The sequence below is a fragment of the Podarcis bocagei genome (assembly GCF_964188305.1).
Source record: "Podarcis bocagei genome assembly, chromosome: 9".
Lineage (NCBI taxonomy): Eukaryota > Metazoa > Chordata > Lepidosauria > Squamata > Lacertidae > Podarcis > Podarcis bocagei.
In genome coordinates, this window is record NC_138134.1 from 19,166,359 (window position 1) to 19,186,910 (window position 20,552).

Sequence of the window (20,552 nt, forward strand, 5' to 3'; positions counted from 1 at the left end):
GCAAGTGTTGTAATCTACATTGGTCCGCTACAGAGAATACTATTTGTGTACAAGCTCATCTTCGAACAAGTGTGGGTGGATTGATATGGACCTACTAGTCTTGTCATATTACCCCATTCATGTGGAGAAAGTCAAGGTAGCTGTGTTGACTCACGAGACAGATGTCAAAATCTGTGTTAGGGCAATGTGTTTATTAGGCAGACAATATAATGTAAACTTTCAAGTTCTCCAGAATTTTTCATTGGGATAGATGGTAAACAGATTGAGACAAGGGAGGAAAAAGTTGGCTGTTGATGGAGTCTGCATCTGAAAATAGTCTTAAAATGGACAATGGGAGGAGGCAGCAGGCTCTGTTAGGTATAAGGCAGGGTTCAGGTTGCATTTTCGGATGTTTGAAGAAGGAACATCCATCCATATTAGAGAATATAATATTCAGCTGTTACTCAGATCTGTCTCCATCCTTAGGTGAAACTTACACCTTTCTTACTCCTATTTTTCTCCTACCAAAGAACCTGTGTGTTTCACCTGACTTAAGCTATCTTGATGTCATTTTAACTACTACAACAGTAGCTTCCTATGGATGCCATGAATACTAACAGTAACATTTGATTCAGTGCATTTTGATTACATGATTATAATTCTTTATGGGTCACTTTGCTATCATATTGAAATTACTATCAAATTCTAATGTTCTGTAAATGCATGTGATTGATTTTCCTCTTTGGCATAAATTGCACCTCTTAGGATGCTGGTTTATAACGTCTTCATTTTCCGGTTTCTAAGAATGCAAAGGAAGCATACCAATTTTAATTATCGGCCTATAAGCCAGTAATGAAATTACCAAATCATAAATGCTGCCAGAGGGGATGCTTTGCTTCCATGGTGATTGCTTTTAATTTTGATTTGGTCAAAAACCCAATTTCTCATAGATGTATAATAGTGTGCATATCAACTTAGTGGGGTTTGACTAACTTATTTTCTAAGTTTATACTTTTAAAAATGCAGATTTTTAAAAAGCCCTTCTTGGTACAAGGGAAAGAAATGAGTTGTATATTTCTTAGCTAGATAGCCTCAGACTACTTTCTTGTTCAATGTTGTTTACATTTCTTGGCACAGAGTGTGGCCTTTCATTTTTATTCCAGACTTCAGCAAGAAACTTCATGTTTTTTTAATTACTTTTCTGTTACACAAACATACAAACAAGAAGGAGAAGACATAACATGCAGTGCAGACCATATTGGCAATTGCAATGTTTTGAAAAAGTTTAACATCAAATACGTAGCTGTGGTTGACTCATCTGTGTCAGTTATTCCAGTGTAAATATAGATATACATAAGGGAATCTGGGAACTTTTATAAAATTGGGGGAAGTTTGCACAGCCTTGAAATGACTTATCATTCTAGATGGTGATTTACAGCTAATTTGTCACTAGAGCCAAGTAATGCTAAACTGCTACCTCTGTGTTCATTACCTTGCACATTCTTCCTTCTTTTGTCTTTTGGTTCTGTTACAATCCTTCTCCAAAAGTGTGTGAACCTTATAACTTTTTCACTGCCATCTTGATTGAAGCCTTCATCTCCCTCCTCCTCTTTCTCTCTCTTTCTCCTACTAAGACTTAAAATTAGTACTCGTCTGGATAATAGAAATAAGCTTATTTTGTATCTTCTGATTTCTCATCTCCATCCTCTTTAACACCTGTTCTACCTTCTGTTGTTCATATTCCTTTTTCTGGTCATGATTTTGATGTGTTGCCTTTTGCTGCTCCCTCTTTTCCATTGCTTGTCTTTTCCTTCAGTGAGTTCACATTTTCAAGACATTACATTTCTTCTTCCCTGCTTCTGTTTTGCTGGGACATCACCAGTATTTCAAGCAGGGATAACCAACATGGTGCCCTCCAGATGTTGCTGAATTCCAACTCTCATCAGCCCCAGCCGGCGTGACCAGTATTCAAGGATGATGGGAGTTGTAGTCTTTATGCAGAAATAGGTGCCAAAACTGTAGCCACCCTTGTCCATTTCAAAAAACAAAAAACTACACTTCAGTAGCATGCTTTCTAGTTTGCATAAATTATTCCCCATTCCTTAACACATGTGTTGTAATATCATGCTGAAATGTCATTAATTCCACATCTTTTCAGAACAATTTGCTGGCACAGTAAATTTCAATGTTAGGCTGTAAACATTCCAGTAGAAGTCATTTTTTATACTGCTTTCTCATTATAATAGGATTATTCTTGCTATCCTGCTGCTTATATAGAGCCAGGCTTTTTGTTCGTTAGCTGAAAAGCTATTCTGAGTGATGTTTTAATTCAAACTTCTGACCGTGTTCCAGGATGCTGACTCCAATATGTTGTTGCAGCCAATGTGTGGCTATTGCAAAAAACAGTAGTGTTATGTTTTGTCCTTTTTCTTCACCTGGTAATATTTAGTAATATTAAATATGTGATGTGTTGTTAGTTTCCAGACCTTACAAATGACCATTTAAGTGGAGAGGTGTCAGCTGAAGGCCAGGAAAAACCCCCAACCACTATTGTCTGTGAAGTTAGATCTTTATTCAAAGAAACCAAATCAATGCAGGCCTCGTGACCCCAGCAACTCTTCCCCAAAGGTCTTGCCTCAATGAGGCAGTTGCAAGGACTGAAAGTCCCCATCTTCCCACCACTCTCTTAGACTCCTTCCCTGGGTCTTTCCCCAGCAACTTGAGGCTCCTTTGCCTTGCTTCTCTTTGCTCCACCCTCCTCATGGGAGACCAGGGAGAGCAGCCTGCCTCCATTCTACCTCTTGACACCCCCCCTCCTTTCTAGCCTCCACCTCTGATTCAGCCTCCTCCCGCTCACTAAACCCTATTACCTCTTCAGCTTCTGACATTTCCTCCGGTCTGTCTGCTCCCTCTTCTCCTTCTCATCGTTGTTCCAACACCAATCCCCTGGCTCTGAGCCTTCTTCCCCTGGGGGTTCCTCAGCTGTTGCCTCACACCACTGCTCTGCATCCCGCCAGTCCGTGACAAGAAGGTGCAGGAAAGCTTGCAATGAGATGATGTTGCATTACTAAGCATTATGCCAGGGGTTATGACGCGGGTGGTGCTGTGGGTTGAACCACAGAGCCTAGAACTTGCCAGTCAGAAGGTCGGCGGTTCGAATCCCCGCCACGGGGTGAGCTCCCGTTGCTCGGTCCCTGCTCCTGCCAACCTAGCAGTTCGAAAGCACGTCAAAGTGCAAGTAGATAAATAGGTACCACTCTGGAGGGAAGGTAAACGGTGTTTCCGTGTGCTGCTCTGGTTCACCAGAAGCAGCTTAGTCATGCTGGCCACATGACCCGGAAGCTGTACGCCGGCTCCCTCAGCCAATAAAGCGAGATGAGCGCCGCAACCCCAGAGTCAGTCACGACTGGACCTAATGGTCAGGGGTCCCTTTATCCCTTTAACTTTATGACACATCAGGTCCAAGAACCAAACGTGACTCTCGAGGCCTCTGTCTGACCCTCGGGGACTCATCCCAGGCCAGACACCTTCTTGAGTCACATCCCTTGCACTCGAAGTTGCTGTCCATCTAGCATTTCAAGTTTCTTCGTAAGGAAACCAGGAACTTAATTTGTATCTCAAGGTAAACCCAAAGTTTGGAATGGAAACTTAAGTCTTTTTAAAAAAGTACGCTGTAACATATTTTTCTATGGTTCTTCTCTCCCTCCCTCCCTCTCTCTAATTTGACATAAAGTCCAAGAGTTTCTGACTTCATTTTGTTTTCACCTTCCACTGCCAGCGTCGTTGGCTTATAACAAGCCTAATGTTTGCTGAAAGAGGAGCATATAAATTTATATTGGAGGAGGATGTATTATTTATATGAACGTGGGGTTCCCCCCCCTGCAACCTGTCTCCTGAAGAAAACATTTTCTTCATTGTTTTTGCTAATTCTCACCTCTCCCTAAATGGATGTTGGCTGGTTCCTCTGTTCTACCTCTTATCGTCCTCTGTGAGCTACCTTGATGTTTTGGATTTGTGAAAATGTTTGTTTTTAGCGGAAGTAATAATTTGAAGAAATTGCAGCTAAGCAGAAGATACTGGAACTTCAAAGCATTCCTTACATGCTGTTCTTTCAGGCATGGAAATGGATTTGGTGTTAGAAGCTAACAGCAGAAAGTCTTACACAGCCCAGTTGCTTGTGCTCTTGGTGGATGTGACTGTACTCAATTCTCTGACTAAAAAGCAGATTGTGAGGGGAATTGCAGATGTGGTTTGTAGCAAGCCAGCCATCTAGTTACAACTTAATTAATTTTTTTAGCAGGAGAGTGTTGTGTAGCTCCTTCCGTGACTTGATTTCTATATTTTACTTCCTCCTTAGACCCCTCTACAGTCTACTCCAAACTGGTGCCCTTCCATCGACCCCACACATCATGGCCAATGGTTAAGGATGGTGGCCATTACAGTACAATATATGGAGGGCACCAGTTTGGGGAAGGCTGAGCTACATGTTCTTGAAACAATACAGTCAATGCTGACTATCAAGCTTTCTCACCTGTATGTTCCAGGAGCTGTAGTTCAATGTCTACTCATGGCTGTTCAGCATGTTTCTTAACACGCAAGCTGTGTAAACATGCTCTAAAGTAAAAGAACATGTAGAAGTTTTCATATGTTCCTGGAACCTCATGGGACCAAACCCAAAGTTAGTTTCTGCCATATCGCTCAAGGTCTAAGCAAAGTAGATTTGGCATCTTGTCCTATTCCAGTGTAGGGCTAAATAAATAAGCTGAAGATTTTCCCCTGGCAGGACTCTACCGTGTATAGAATGATTTTTTAAAAGCCACTATGCCCATCGATTACAGAAGTAGGTATTAATTGGAAAGCCAGAGCGGTGTAATGATTAGGGTATGTTACCGGAAAAATCCGAGGGCTCCCTTGGACAAAAAGTAAAGACACCAACCAGAGTAAATTGGAGCAAATCAGCAGCCTGTAAGCTTGGCCTTTATTGAACTGTTGCAACAGGGTGCCCCCCTCACTTGCAGGAGAGAGGAAAGACACAGGAAAATGGTGTGCAAGGTCTTATAAAGACTTTTGAAATTCCCATCCTGTAGATCATGCCCACCCTCAGAAACATCATGCATACATCACAGAAAGGAGGGGTTGAGGGAGGAGTTGTGGTGGTAACCTGAGTGTCCTGTCACCTGGCTGGTTCCCCCTTTCCCCCTCCCCATGAGTACTTTCCAGGTGACAGAGGGGAGTTTGCAGTTTCCTGCCCCCAGAGGGAAGAGCTGATTATTGTCCTTTGTTCCAGTCTGTGCTGAATCCACTCCCATATGCAAGTTCTTTGTGATCTTGATGGTCTTCTGTCTAGGACCATCAGGGTTGGCATAGCAACTGGGCAGGGCTCCTGTGGATGTGCTGGTATGCTGAAGGGATTATGGCTGCTCTGTATCAAACCTTCCCCATTTTGTAGTCCTTCCTTCATGGAGTAAAATAAAAGTGGAACAGTGCAAATCCGATGTATGGTTGATTTTCTATGAATTTATAACAGAAGCGTAGCGTATGTAGTATGTGAGTGTGAGTGTGTGTGAAGTTCGTACAAACTGAATGATTGGGGGGGGGTTCCTGCTACAGGTATAAGACCAGGGAAATCCAGGTTCAAATACCCACTAAGCCTTGAAACCCACTGGGTTGGGACAGTCACTACTTCTCAGCTTTACCTACCAAAGAAGATAGTTTGTGGAATGTTCTCCCCAGAGAGGCTTGCCTGGCGCCTTCATTACATATATTTAGGCACCAGGCAAAAACATTCATCTTCTCCTACGCCTTTGGCTAATTAAACAATCATTGGCCTTTTAAACTGTGTTGTAGGTGGTGTTTTGGTTTGCTACTATGTTTTTCTGTTTTACATTGCAAACTATCCTGTGATATTCAGATAAAGGGAGATATAAAACGTAATTAATAATAATAATTAATAATAGCAATAGGGGCATGTATGCTGCCTTGAGCTCCTTGGAGAAAATACAGACTATAAGTGCCATGTTTTTGTTGGATTTTTTAGAATATAAACTTTTAAGAATGTAGCTGATAAAAGAGGCAATGTATACCCAAATTTTCTTAATTCTGGAGGATTTTCTTAATTCTGATTGGACTTAACTGCCTGATGCAGAATCATCCCACACTAACAAGTTTCAGTTGTCCCATGACAAATTGAACTGATGGATGTGTTATCTACTGGATTTTATGGGGTAGTCGATGCTAAGGTTTGTAACTAGGGCTGCAATCCTATACACAGTTACCTGAGAGTACCTCCAAGTGAACTCAGTTTGACTTACTTGTGAGTAGACAAGTATAAAATTGTATTTTGCCTGTTCAAGCTTATTTTATCATGTATTATTATGGATTTTAAAACCTATAATGGGACGTGGGTGGCGCTGTGGGTTAAACCACAGAGCCTAGGACTGGCCGATCAGAAGGTCGGCGGTTCGAATCCCCGTGACGGAGTGAGCTCCCATTGCTCGGTCCCTGCTCCTGCCAACCTAGCAGTTCGAAAGCGCGTCAAAGTGTAAGTAGATTAATGGGTACTGCTCCGGCGGGAAGGTAAACGGCGTTTCCGTGCGCTGCTCTGGTTCTCCAGAAGCGGCTTAGTCATACTGGCCACATGACCCGGAAGCTGTACGCCGGATCCCTTGGCCAATAAAGCGAGATAAGTGCCGCAACCCCAGAGTCGGTCACAACTGGACCGAATGGTCAGGGGTCACCTTTGCCTTTATTATGGATTTTAAAACCTATAATGCAAACATGTAAGCTAGTGGCAGTTTTGAAGGGAATATTTTTCCAGAGTTTCAATTGCATAGTTTCCAAGAATACAACCTTATACCAAAACAAGTTATCAGAGGGCAAACTCTAGAATGTGTATTTCATCATAATCACTGATCTCCAGCAATATATCTGCCACACTTCAGAAAACCTTTGAGGAGTCCAATTATTGTCAACATTACTTAAATGTCAAGTTCACCCCAGTTCCTGTTTGTGCATGTTTCTGTACTTTTCCTTCTGTCTCAGAAAGAGAGAGAGAGAGAGAATTATGGATTTTCTGCCTTGTCTGGAATATCTTCAGTTCTGATTTGGATGCTTAGTGAAAGCAGAATTGATATGGAGTTTTCATATGCTGTTTCGTAATTCTGTTGTGCCCATGGTCAAGTTTTAATTCTTATTTTATGGAAACTGGTGAAAGTTGTCCACAGTGTTCCCCAGACATGTTGTCTTCCATCTTTCAGGTTAGTCCATTGGCATGTCATGCTGTGGGACCCTACTCCTGCAAAAGGTTGTGTGGAAGGCTCCTTGACTGCCAGAATCATACTTGCACGAAGGAATGCCATAAAGTTACTGAAACAGATAGTAACAATGATGTCCATAAGGTAAGCTTGACCTTTCTTGCAACACAGCAAAAACACCTTGATCTCAGGTGCCGCAAAATGCAGCCAGCTCAGACACTTTTAAATGTTTTTGGTGTATGGTTCAGTTAGGTTTGACTGTCCATATTAAATGGCAAGGGTTGTGCGTGAGAAAGCACATGGTTGTACATTAAATAATAAAATGTGCCCATTCTTCAATGGATTCTGGAGTTTTGTGGAGTTAAAATTTTATCCAGAAATAATACGTAACAGTCTTGCATGGTTTCTGTTCATGGAAGTTCCTTGTTGGAATTTTAATAGTGTGATAATGCCAAGCAAAATATATGAAATGGAAAGCAATAGCACTTCATATTACTATTGTGACAATTATTTCTTATACCATTATTGCTCTACTTTTTAAGCTGTTGACTGGAGAGATGTCAGGTATCCACCACAACCCATAAGGCCTCTTTCCTCAGCAACAATTGCCAGTTCAGACATCATCAGTGTACATGTGAAGTCAGTTTTTTAAAAAAAATATTGGAAGCCCTTTTTGTTTGTTATAAAGAAATGGATATGGCTTTATTCTAATGTTTTATCATTATTTAGCTTCTGACAGTTTAAACTACAAATACCAGAACAAAATAAACATCAAATAAAAAGAACAATACAGCACAATTTTCTAAGTTTCTGATACCCATTTTTGTTTTTATTACTGATCTGGTATTGATTTAGATCATTTTTGTTTCACGTAATATTTATAAATATGTGTACAATATAGAAAACTAGAGCAACAACGTCTGAGTCTTTGGCAGTCTCCAGCTGATGTCTTCCCTATTCACAAAATGAAATAAAAGAAAAGCCATATATTTTCAGAATCATTGGTTTCATTTGTAGCCTTTGACATCTGCATTATTTTACCTAATAATCAAATGCATTATTTTACCTAATAATCAAATTTTTGACTATAGCTTGTGGTTAGTAAAGAGAGCGAAACCACGATCCCAGGTTTGGGCAAAACACTATGACAAACTTTGGCTTACCTCATCGTGGTGTGGGAATGAAAAGGACCGGGGGGGGGGGAGCAAAGTGGCTGTGAGCCCCTCCCCAGGAGCCCACACATTCACATGGTCCCAGTAAACCAGGCATGGCCAAACGTGGCCCTCCAGCTGTTTTGGAACTACAATTCCCATCATTCCTGACCACTGGTCCTGTTAGCTAGGGATGATGGGAGCTGTAGTCCCAAAACAGCTGGAGGGCCAAGTTTGGCCATGCCTGCAGTAATCCATAGTTAGTCTTAACGTGACATATGAGCCAGGTCAGTCACTGTTTTTCAGCCTGACCTTATCTCATACGGTTGTTATGAAGATAATATGATGAGAGGGGAGAGTCAGTTGCTGGGGAGAGGGGGGTGCACAAGACTTTGGCAAACCCACCTAATGGAATGAATGCTGGCAAGCAACTTCACTTCCTTTATGTGTGTGTGACTCTAAATAACTGTCATTCCCTAATGAGGTTTTTTTTTTTTTTAATTGAACCACTTGTGGAAACAGACTTGTTTCCTGGACACTGTGCTAAAGGAGGCTAAAATCTCTTAAGTAAATTGCCCCGCTGAAATAATGTTAAACCTAGTTACAGTGGATACAAATAAAGATATTTAACCTTTAAAGATTGTCCTCTTATCTGTGGTGAGGAATATGCATCCGTTCCTCTAACATGCTCCTTTTCAGCTGTTTGTTGAATAGATTCCTGTCTCGAAAAATTATTTGTTGCTAAGAAGACTATAAAAGTACAGAAATCATACTGATGAATGATGTGTGTTGTGCTGTCATTCACTGCCCTTGATACTATGTACTTTATGGCAGAAACTAAAAACAGAAGGCTTTCTTGAGTAGTAATTTTTGGCTTTTTGTGGGTTTTTTTTTTAAACTTCTTGAATCCAATATATATTTGAACAGTGACGCCTTAATGACTCAAATTAATGTCTTTTGGTACTGTGCAGGTGAAAAGCAAGAAAAAGTTTTGCTTTGTGCTCAAATGCCATAGTTACAATCACATAACAATTTCGTTCGTTTTAACCTTTTTGAGATTGACATTTGGTGGCATTAAATGTCATTTGCTTAGTCTCCACCTTTACTTCAGCTCTTGTTCTAATTCCCCTTTTGAAATTCAGTGCCGACTAGCTCAGCTACTTGTGACTGACAAGAGGGTCCTGTGTGGTGTTCTGGTGGTTTCGTATATAATACTGCATGCATATGTAATAATAATAATAATAATTAAGGTAAATGCATCTTAGTAGAGGAATTTAGCTAAATGCTTGGTAATAGGGTGGGGGGAGTGAGTTTGGAATGGTAGTGAGCGGATGAGAGTTTAAAGGGGAGTTTGATCGTGGGACAGTTAGAGTTCGTTTGAGAGTTGCATGGAGAGTGGAGTTAGTGTGGAGTCCGGGAGTCTGTGGTCGATAGTATAAGAGCAGGGTTACTTTATTAATAGAGCACCAGTATTACAGTAACCGGACGCGGGTGGCGCTGTGGGTTAAACCACAGAGCCTAGAACTTGCCAGTCAGAAGGTCGGCGGTTCAAATCCCCGCAATGGCGTGAGCTCCTGTTGCTCGGTCCCTGCTCCTGCCAACCTAGCAGTTCGAAAGCACATCAAAGTGCAAGTAGATAAATAGGTACCGCTCCGGTGGGAAGGTAAATGACATTTCCGTGTGCTGCTCTGGTTCGCCAGAAGCGGCTTAGTCATGCTAGCCACATGACCCGGAAGCTGTACGCAGGCTCCCTTGGCCAATAAAGCGAGATGAGCGCCGCAACCCCAGAGTCGGCCATGACTGGACCTAATGGTCAGGGGTCCCTTTACCATTACCTATTACAGTAACCATTACTGTCTATTTAATAAAGTGACAAATAAGATAAAGGCTGAAACCGTACGCTTATGTACACCCAAGTAATCAGACAGTCCTTGTTGATTATTTCCGTTTAATAAATTATTGCATTATACCACACACTGTTTATTTAGGTACACTAGGGTGGAGTAGTCAGATAAATATTATCTGTGGTGGCAGCAGGAATAAAAGGGAGTTTTAGAAATACCCATCAAAAACCCAGCTCAGACCTGTCCATCCTGTTAAGAGGGAGTGTGGGCAGTGCCTGAGCATCTCATGGCAGAGGTAGGATTTGGGGTGGGTGGGTGGCATGACAACCTGCAACAAAACGTTGCCGTATTTAATTGCCTCCTAATAGGTGTGCTCCTGTTTAGGGTGCTAGCCAGTCAGCCACGCTTTCCTTCAGCAGACCATTCCATCCAGTTTTCCGTTTTTCTGTTCCACGTTCTGTGGGTGCTGAGCATTCTCAGTCCTCACGGGCTGTTTTTGGAAGGTGGTGTTTTTTTTAATGTACTTCTGAAAACTCTGCATTTCCCAGTTGCATCCTCCAAATCTTTTGATGTTTCCCTCTTGTTTCTGAGTTTCTTGGGGCTGCAGTCCTATTGGCATTTGGTACCTGAGTTCGTTGTGTGAAGGTGCAATTACAGAGTAATTCTGTATTACCTTTAGCTTACTGTTCATTTGCATTTTTTAAAACTTGTATTCTAGCCAACTGCAGAAGCCACAGTTAGCAACAGGGAAGGGATCTTGCAGGTATATTTTGCTATGATTGGGGGGGGGGGCTTCGTATGTAACGAGGAAGCGCTGCCAGATGACCGTGAAAGAAAGTTCTGTTGGTTGCCTGCAGTTCTGAGTAACCTATGAAGCTGCTCTGTGTGACTCCTAGAAATGAGAATAGTGTGCTATTTTTATACCCTTGTTTTCTGTGTACTTTTGAAACATTGCAGCTTGACTTTGTGATTTGCCTTCCTTTTTTTAAAAAAAAAAGGTAATTAGGTTTGTTTACTTAACCAAGTGCAACCATGTTTTGTTTTGTTTGTTTTTTTAAAAAAGAAGTGTTATTAAACTAATAAATTGTCCAAAGAACAAATAATTCCACCAGTTCATTTTCCCGTGTTACTAGGCAGGTCAAGAATGTTCTCAGTGTGAAGAAGAATGCTCCAAGCCACGACCACCTGGGTGCCCTCATTCATGCCCCCTGCCTTGCCACCCTGGAGATTGCCCACCATGTGCCCAGATGATACGGATGAAGTGTCACTGCAAACTCACAAGCTTGTACATTGAATGCATGTAAGTAATTAAAGGAGGCTCTGCTTCAGCTTTGAAAATACTATGCAGTGTGTATGCTGCCTTAGGGAAGAGCTTTTCTCCCCCCTTCCTTTCTTCTGGGATGTTGGAAATGGATGCAGCAAAAAGCCTATTTAAACTGGCTTGGAGGCAACTGTGTCTGCCTGCTTGGTCTTTCCAACATCTGCACATGATATCCATATCCATAGCGTTCCTATGCTGGCAGGCTGGTTTTAGCAACTGCCTTGCCACATGCAGTTAGAGCCATTCCTGAAGGGGATTCTGCAGACTACCTACTGGAATGCTGGGAAGAGAAATCCTGAGAAACTGGTGCAACCTGAGGCTTGTTTGAGCAATTCTAACCAAGAGAGAAAGACACAAGGAGGTGTGGAAAATGTTTGCCCTGGAGATCATGCTAGCCAGTAAAGTAGCAGGGACTTTTGGCCCATTGGACAGCCAGCTTGTAGGATCTTGCTCCAAATCCATGTTGCTGGCATATCTTGGCATGGTGTTGAGCAACAGTGGCAGACTTTGGGCTTTCTGTGGTGCCCTGTGTGATGCAAAAATTTGCCCCTCCCACCCTTCCTTTCCTAAGTCATTGTTGTGATGTTCCCTGCTGTTCCCTCCCAGCTTGGTGCCCAGTGAGCGCAAACCAGTTGCCCTCCTCTAAATCCGCCTCTGTGAAGAGGCCCAGATGTTGACATAAGCACCACATATGCTAACCATTCTGAGATAATGTGCTTTCCCCCTGTCATAAGAGCGTATTTACTGAACACACATTGACCTCAGTCACGTGTAACACTAAACCAAACCATGGTTTAATGCAAGCATCTTGGCTCCTGATGGGGAGATTGCAGCTACTTTGTTCTGGTTGTTCTGCTGTGCTAAGCTAAGCTATGATTTGGCTTTGCACATTGTCTGGGTCATGGTTTAGCTTACTCCAGACAAACCATGGTTATAGCTTATGGTTTCTCTGAAGAGAGCGGAACCACAAGCCCGGGTTCAGTGCATCTCAGTTTTTCTCTCTCCCGCCTTGGTAAAAGCAGTTTGTTCCTCCTGGCTCTCTGTTCTTCCATCAGTTAAGTGTTTCTCTTCTGCAGTCTTTCCCTATTTCTATTTGTTGCCGCAGCGTGTCTGTGCTAACACACTGTCTCTGTCTTGTCATCTTTCTTTCCCTGCTTTTCCAGAAAAAACAAAACAAAACAAAACTCTGTCTTTCTCTCTCTGCTTTCTCCTTAGTCGTATTGTGCCTTTCTGTTTCTGTGTATAATTCCTTCTTCGCTTTGCTGTATTTTCTACTGGCTGTCCCTTTCCTATACAGTGGTACCTCGAGTTAAGAACTTAATTCGTTCCGGAGGTCTGTTCTTAACCTGAAACTGTTCTTAACCTGAAGCACCACTTTAGCTAATGGGGCCTCCCGCTGCTGCTGTGCCGCCGGAGCACGATTTCTGTTCTCATCCTGAAGCAAAGTTCTTAACCCGAGGTAATATTTCTGGGTTAGCACAGTCTGTAACCTGAAGCGTATGTAACCTGAAGGGTATGTAACCTGAGGTACCACTGTACTTTCTGAGGAGACAGTTGCCAGTTGGGAGAAGCCGCTGGCCATTTTCTGCGCGTCCGCCATTGCTGTCAGCGGAGCAGCGGCATGGACAAAATTTGATTGGCTGCGGCATATAGTGGCCGCACGTCAGCTGCTGCTCTAGGGCATGCCGTCTTTACTGCCTCAGATCGCTCCTGCGTGAACCCGCAATTGGCTCTGGCCATGAGACAGCTGTTAGGGGACTTTCCGCCTCCAAACAGGCGATCCAGCTACTTTAAAGTGCAACGGCCACTTTCCGCTTCCTTGGGGCTGGATTACACAACAGTTTCCAGCGTAAGCTATTGCCACTCAACAGTTAAGCCGAAAAGGTCACCTTCTGCTGACAACTTCTGCTATTTACTTCCTACTTCCAACAGCACTCCAAGTGTGTGTGTGTGTGTGAGAGAGAGAGAGAGAGAGAGAGAGAGAGACAGAGAGAGAGAGAGAGAGAGAGACAGACAGACAGACAGACAGACAGACAGACAGACAGATCTAGGTGTGCTGCATGGCTGCAGCTAATTATTGCCTTCTCTGTGTGCATTGGGGGATCGGCGGTGCCTGTTTCAGTGGGTTTCTTCCCACATTCTAAGTGCAATATTTTCATTTTGCCACCTGTGCTCTATACTGACTTCTTTCTAGTGCCTAAGGAACCGGGCCAGCCTGCACCTAAGGAAGCAAAGCAAAAGTCTAAGCTTTTCCAACCCACAAGCTATGCTGCCATCACATTTGGTTTGGGGGCTAAGTGACACATACGTGGCATGCAAGGCATTTTTTTCATTAGAAGAAATCATTTAGTAAACATTGGGTTGCTAATGAGCCCCGTTCAGCTGTCGGCAAAGTGGCAAGAGCAATAATAGCATGCATTAGTGTTGTGCTCAAACGTCCCCCAATATAATGCAGACTTTTAAGAACAAAGTACTACCGTTTTTATGAGCTACTTAACAAAGATGAAAACAACCGAGTTTGGTGGCATCTTAAATACTAACAAATGTATTACGGCATAATCTTTTGTTTATTAAAACCCACTTTCTCAGATGCGTGACATGTTGCCTTTATTTGACAGGATGTGCTCTCTCACGCACTTTGTAAACAGTGTGTACTTGTTCATTTTAACTCCTTTTTAAATGTTGTTGTCTTTCTCGATTTAACTCTTATTTCTTCAGAAAAATCACCTGTGCTGACTTAAAGGAAAAAGATGAACTGAGTTCCTGCAAAAATCAGTGTCCAAAAGAGGTAAGTTATATATGAATTAAAAATATTTGGGGAATATTTAATAAGTACTGCAATCCCCCCCCCCTTCTTAAAATTTATTTTTTGTGGTTTTTTTTTACTTGTTAAACACTGGCAAAATCACATGAGGTACTTAAGTGTGTATTCCCATTTGCAAGTGTGCTTTTATACCACAATTTTCACTGTGCAAAACTCTGGTGGTGGTTCGTTGTTGTTGTTGTCGTTCTTTAAACTGGTAGGGAAGAATAGAGAAAAAATATATTATTCTGATATATGTGTTATGCAAGATGAATAAAAAATGATTTAATAACATAAAAAACTTGTAGATACTAATTTCCTCTTAAGTAATAACTTGAATAATATTGGGTAATTTGAATATAAGCATGCTACCTAGCTTGTAAAAGGGATGCGGGTGGTGCTGTGGTCTAAACCAGTGTTTTTCAACCTTTTTTGGGCAAAGGCACACTTGTTTCATGAAAAAAAATCACGAGGCACACCACCACTGTGTGCAGAGAGGGAGATGTCAGAGCCCCGCTGCTCTCTATGGGGAATCGGATGAGAGCGGACCGCCTGTCCGCTCTCATCCGATCCCATCCAATCTGATCCCCACCCAGGATGGATGGAAAATAGGGTGGACACAGTCCAGCGCCCGCCTAGTGGGCGAAAATTTGACTTTTTTAAAAAAAAAAAATCTTTCGAATTTTTCCCACGGCACACCAGGCAACATCTCGCGGCACACTAGTGTGCCGCGGAACAGTGGTTGAAAAACACTGGTCTAAACCACTGAGCCTCTTGGGCTTGCCAATCAGAAGGTCAGCAGTTTGAATCCCTGCAACAGAGTGACCTCCCATTGCTCTGTCCCAGCTGCCGCCAAACAGCAGTTTGAAAGCATGCCAGTGCAAGTAGATAAATATGTACCACTGCAGCAGGAAGGTAAACAGTGTTTCTCTGCGCTCTGGCACTCGCCACAGTGTTCCGTTGCGCCAGAAGTGGCTTAGTCATCCTGGCCACATGACCCAGAAGCTGTCTGTGGACAAATGCCAGCTCCCTTGGCCTGAAAGCGAGATGAGCACCACAACCCCATAGTCACCTTTGACTGGACTTAACCATCCAGGTGTCCTTTACCTTTACTTTTCTTAGCTTGTGTACTTAAGAAACTAGCCTTGTAACAACAGGCAACCAGGAATTCCAGGCAGGTGCATGAGGATGAGGGATGGAGTGCTTTGTCCCACCTTCACCAGCACCCAGCAGACTATTATTATTATTATTATTATTATTATTATTATTATTATTATTATTATTATTAACAAGTAAGTTTTGGGGGCTTATTAGAAGGGTACATTAACCCTACTGTTAACCTCGAAATGGAAATTGGAGAATGCACAGAAAAGTGTACATTTGTTACAAAACGGAAGAGTTTAAGGCCAGAACATGCAGGGTTTATTTTCTCTTTCTTGCTGGCAAGGGGAAATTAACTCTTCCCATTAGCACTTGGGGAGAAAAGCAAAACACTTGTTAATCTCTAAACCAGAGGTCACCAACCTTTTGGGGCTCATGGGCAGATTTACAAACCAGAGAAACGGTCATGGTCACCAAGCACACACCACAGTTGTGTATTCACGCGTACACACACACACTTCCCTGTCCCTAGCAGTTAGGCTTGGACAAATTAAAGAGGTCAGATCTTAAAGCCTGGGGAAATAAATAAGGTTTTTGCCACTGAGTAGACCCTTTCCCTACTAGCCACAGTTTTCCCCTCGCCAGCCAGGAATATCACCCACCTCTGTAACAACTAGGCTACAATAGAAGGCTTTCCTCCCTAAGCCTATTGGAGCCATCACTTCCTCTACTAACACGCTCATGCAGCTGCATGGAATTCCTGGCTCCCTATAGCTACGAGGCTAGCGTTTAAAAGCAAGAGTGGTCTAAGTTTATTTCCATGTTATTTAAAATAAACCTGGTTTTAAGTTTTAAAAGAAACTTAGCATTTACATTTTTATTTATTTAAACAATCCAATTAAAAATTTAATAATAATAATAATTCTTTAAAAATGTGAGGTTTTGAGACATTTGTTTGGCTACAGTAGTACTAAGCAAAGAAGGAGCTTTCACTGTCTGGTGCAAATGATACCTTTTTAGCGTCCCTCTCCCTTTCGCTTTAGGGATCAAGCAAACTTTGATGCTGCCAGAGGCAAAACTTTCAGTGTCCTATAACAGAAAGTTTATAGAAGCAGCAACTATTGCTGACCTTTTGCTATTATGGAATTCAAGGCAGTGTAACGTAAATTTAATTAGATGGTATTATGTTTTATAGGTATTTTGCTTTTTATGACATTTTGTCCCATCACCTTAAATGGGCAATTGCACCCTAAAATACAGTGTATAAATTGTTAAATAAAAATAGGCAGTAGTTGTGTTCCAGTGTTATGAGAATCAATCTAGTCGCTCTCCATGCTTGCATTTTACTCTTTACTCCTTCTGTTGTGGCTGCAAAGAGATTTGAAGCTTGCATTTTAGATTAACCACATTTTTAATGTGTTGTCTGAACCCTAAACTGTGTTTATTCTTAACTGTGGTTAGCAAAAAAGCAAGTATCTTCATAAACTATTGTTTGAAGTTGGATTGTTTGTCTACATTCAGGGATAGGGTAGACTGAGAGGTTTAAACCTCAACGCCCTCATGGAGATACAAATCACCCTCTCCCCAGTCATCAGATGGATCAAATACAAATGTGGGGAATGTGTAAGCCTCATGGGAGCCTCGGCTCATTGTCATATTGTTGAGCTATGGTTTAGCGTGGCATCTGAACCAGCCTACTGCTAAGTTATTAGACACTGTGCTCTTTCAGAGTATTTATTTTGCTTTTTATCACTTTGATGTAAAGCTATAAAAATATACTGTATAAGGCACACAGTATGTCAGAGAAATGCTTGTTTCTTGAGCAGTGAATAGAATATTGTTTTGACGGGCCGAATGTGGCATGTGATTTGAGTCATATTATTTTATGCTTAAGTTCCAAACAATGTGAATTAAAGCTTGCTATAAGAAAATGTTAGCATTACATTTTTTTAAAAAAGCCACACACAAAAACCACGGCTGACTTAGAAAGTCATGGTGAAATATTTGAGAATGATGTTTGATGTTTAATGCTTTATTTTGTTTTTATATTTTGCTGGAAGCTGCCCAGAGTGGCAGCATATAAATAATACAATTAATACAATATAATATAATACTGAAGTCCAGCGCTGAGGGCCTTCTGATGGCTCCCTCCCTGCGAGAAGTCAGGTTACAGGGAACCAGGCAGAGGGCCTTCTTGGTAGTGGCACCCGCCCTGTGGAATGCCCTCCCATCAGATGTCAAGAAAATAAACAACTATCAGACTTTTAGAAGACATCTGAAGGCAGCCCTGTTTAGGGAAGTTTTTAATGTTTGATGTTTTATTGTGCTTTTAATATTCTGTTGGGAGCCGCCCAGAGTGGCTAGGGAAACCCAGCCAGATGGGTGGGGTATAAATAATAAATTATTATTACCGTATTTTGCACCCTATAGGGCGCACCGGCCCATAGGGCGCACCTAGGTTTTTTTGGGGGGGGGGAATAAAAAAAATATTTCCCCCCCAGGCGCGGGGCTGGGGCTTCCCCAGCCCCCAGAACAGGCTGCTATCCGCAAGCGGAGTGCTCCCTGGGTTTCGGGCTGCAGGCTGCTGTCCGCAAGCCTTGGGAGCCCGGCGGGAACTCCCGCCGGGCTCCCAAGGCTTGCGGATAGCTTCCTGAAGCCTGGAGAGTGAGAGGGGTCAGTGCGCACCGACCCCTCTTGCTTTCCAGGCTTTAGCGAAAGCCTGCATTCGCCCCATAGGACGCACACACATTTCCCCTTCATTTTTGGAGGGGGGAAAGTGCGTCCTATAGGGCAAAAAATATGGTACTTTTACTCATGCAACTCAGCTAAAATTAATTGCTCCCAAGAATTAATGGATGGTTTAAAAATCCTAGGAGAATAGAAAAGTCTTTCTTTATGTGGTGACAAAAAGATATTAACTTAAGTATCAGATAAGCCACACTGGGGATGATATCCCATAAACCCTGTTGGCTACCCACTTTTCCTCTCAGTGCGGAAGGAGTCTGTCCTGGTTTACATGAACTGTGTGGGAGCATGTTGAGCTGAATTCTGGGTGCTCCACTGTGTCCACCTGACTATTGCATGTATGCTCAGGACCATGTTTGAATCGGCCCATGGAAGCAAAAATCACTGTATTAAAAATTTGTTGGATAAATGTGCAGATGCTGATACCTAAACATAAATTTGAACTTGAAAGCATTTATATACCCCCATCTGGTTATACATTTGGTTATATCATGTATTGTATAATGCAAGTAGTCTTCTTGATTTATTAACGTAAAAATACATTTACTAGCAAACTGAAAATGTCAAAAACAGACATCCTAAATATTAAAATAATTATGGCCCCTGTGACATTTCCCCCCTAAGAGCAGTCTGCAAAAGCAAATTCACATTAAAAATGAGGCTCTCCAGATAAAAAAATTCTCCCCAACCTACAGGAAACAAAATCATCTCTATAAATCATGAACTCCAATGCAAAGTTTAGGTCCTTGCTTCTGAGTTTGTTTGTTTTTTAAAAATACTCTTTTAAAAGTATCTGAAAGTGCTTACAGTTTTCTTTCTTTGTGTTTGTTTCATAGTTTTGAGAAACAAAACTTGTTACTTCAGTTTTAGAAAAAGCATACTGGAAATAATGGATGCTTTATCGCAATCCTCCCAGAATGGCCACATTCAGGCATTTGGGGCGAACATGTGCAGGTTTAAGGAATGTTAGAAGCCCTTTCAGTCCTTCTCACTGAATGCAGGAAGTCCTGAGATAGTGCCATGGTGTGGGGAGATACTCAAGGGCTTTTTGCAGCCAATCAGAAGCCATGCTTTGGTTTTGGAAGTTGAATGGGCTTCAGGAAAGGATTTTGTTTCACTTCCAAGGTACAACTGTATAGGTTAGACATGTTTGAGGTGGGTGCAGAGTTGGGAGCCGGATTGCTTATCTTTGATGTTGGAATCCAGTAGACATTTTGACATTTGAGCAACTACATTCTGAACAGCGGTCATGCTAGATAAAGCATGACAAATGACAAGACAGAAATGCAATTGTTGCATTAATTGTATAGAAGGTATCTTTGCATCATAGCTTCCAAAATCTTCAAGGATTAGGAGCAGAATAAATATGTAAGGAGCAAACGCAAGTCAACAGTAACAAAGCATTTATTTAGCAGAATACCACTCAAGAGTCGTACTGGTGCTCAATTTCAGAGTATCATTTTCTTTCCACCACCCCATGTTACAGTTGTCCTGTGGTCATCGATGTAAAGAGATCTGTCATTCTTCCGACTGTCCTCAGAATTGCAACCAGAAGGTTAAAGTCAGGTGTCCTTGCAAGAGACTCAAAAAGGTAATTTCATACTCTTCTGAAATCTGTACTTTTCTATTAAAATATTTGATTGATAATTTTATTCAATTTTTTAAAAATTATGATATTGTTATACCACTCTTCATAATATCTGACCCAGGATGGATTCGTGGTATGTGTTAAAGCAGTAAGTTATATAGGATAAAACTATTAAAATCAACAAACTGAGGGCGCAAATTGTGTATCAGTTAAATGGCAGAGTGAAAACTTTTTGGTATTTAAGACGCAACATCCTTCCAGTTTTTAAAATATCTGAGAAAATAAAAATGTCTTTACCTGACGTCTAAGATATAACAGTGGGTGCTAGTTCCACATAACTTTTGCTAGTTTTTTACGTTTTAGATATTGAAATTATTTAAAAATAATTTAACATTTAATGTGAGCCACCTTGATAAATCATCTCTGAAAAATGGATAAACAATTTTCCCCCCTAATGTGAATTCCAAAATTCCCATGAACTTCAGTGATGCAAATATAATTCTGAAATGGGGCAAATACTATGGAATTTCTACCTTTATAACACAAGGGGATTTTAGAGTGAAAATGGTTGCTTAGATATCATAGCCTTAAAAGAAATCATTGCGCAGTTAATTGAATTAAATGTGTTCAGACTTCAGAACTATCCTGGGAAATATACGGTATAGTTTAGCTCAAGTATGACTAGTCCAGAGTAAGAAGAGGAAATACGTTTTCCTGGTCAGTAATCAGGAAAAGGCATATTTAATTACATAAAAAACTGGATCAAG

At 41.6% G+C, this 20,552-nt stretch overlaps 1 protein-coding gene across 5 annotated transcripts in view; it reads left to right on the forward strand.

The window, feature by feature from the left end:
* Window positions 1-20,552, forward strand: part of NFXL1 (nuclear transcription factor, X-box binding like 1) — a 76,817-nt gene that overhangs the window by 45,169 nt on the left and 11,096 nt on the right. For all 5 annotated transcript variants that reach the window (XM_081208773.1, XM_081208774.1, XM_081208775.1 and 2 more), the window contains 4 exons: window positions 7,236-7,376; window positions 11,361-11,527; window positions 14,267-14,336; window positions 19,684-19,788. In XM_081208773.1, the coding sequence (XP_081064899.1) occupies window positions 7,236-7,376; window positions 11,361-11,527; window positions 14,267-14,336; window positions 19,684-19,788 (483 nt within the window). The remainder of the gene's footprint in view (window positions 1-7,235; window positions 7,377-11,360; window positions 11,528-14,266; window positions 14,337-19,683; window positions 19,789-20,552) is intronic.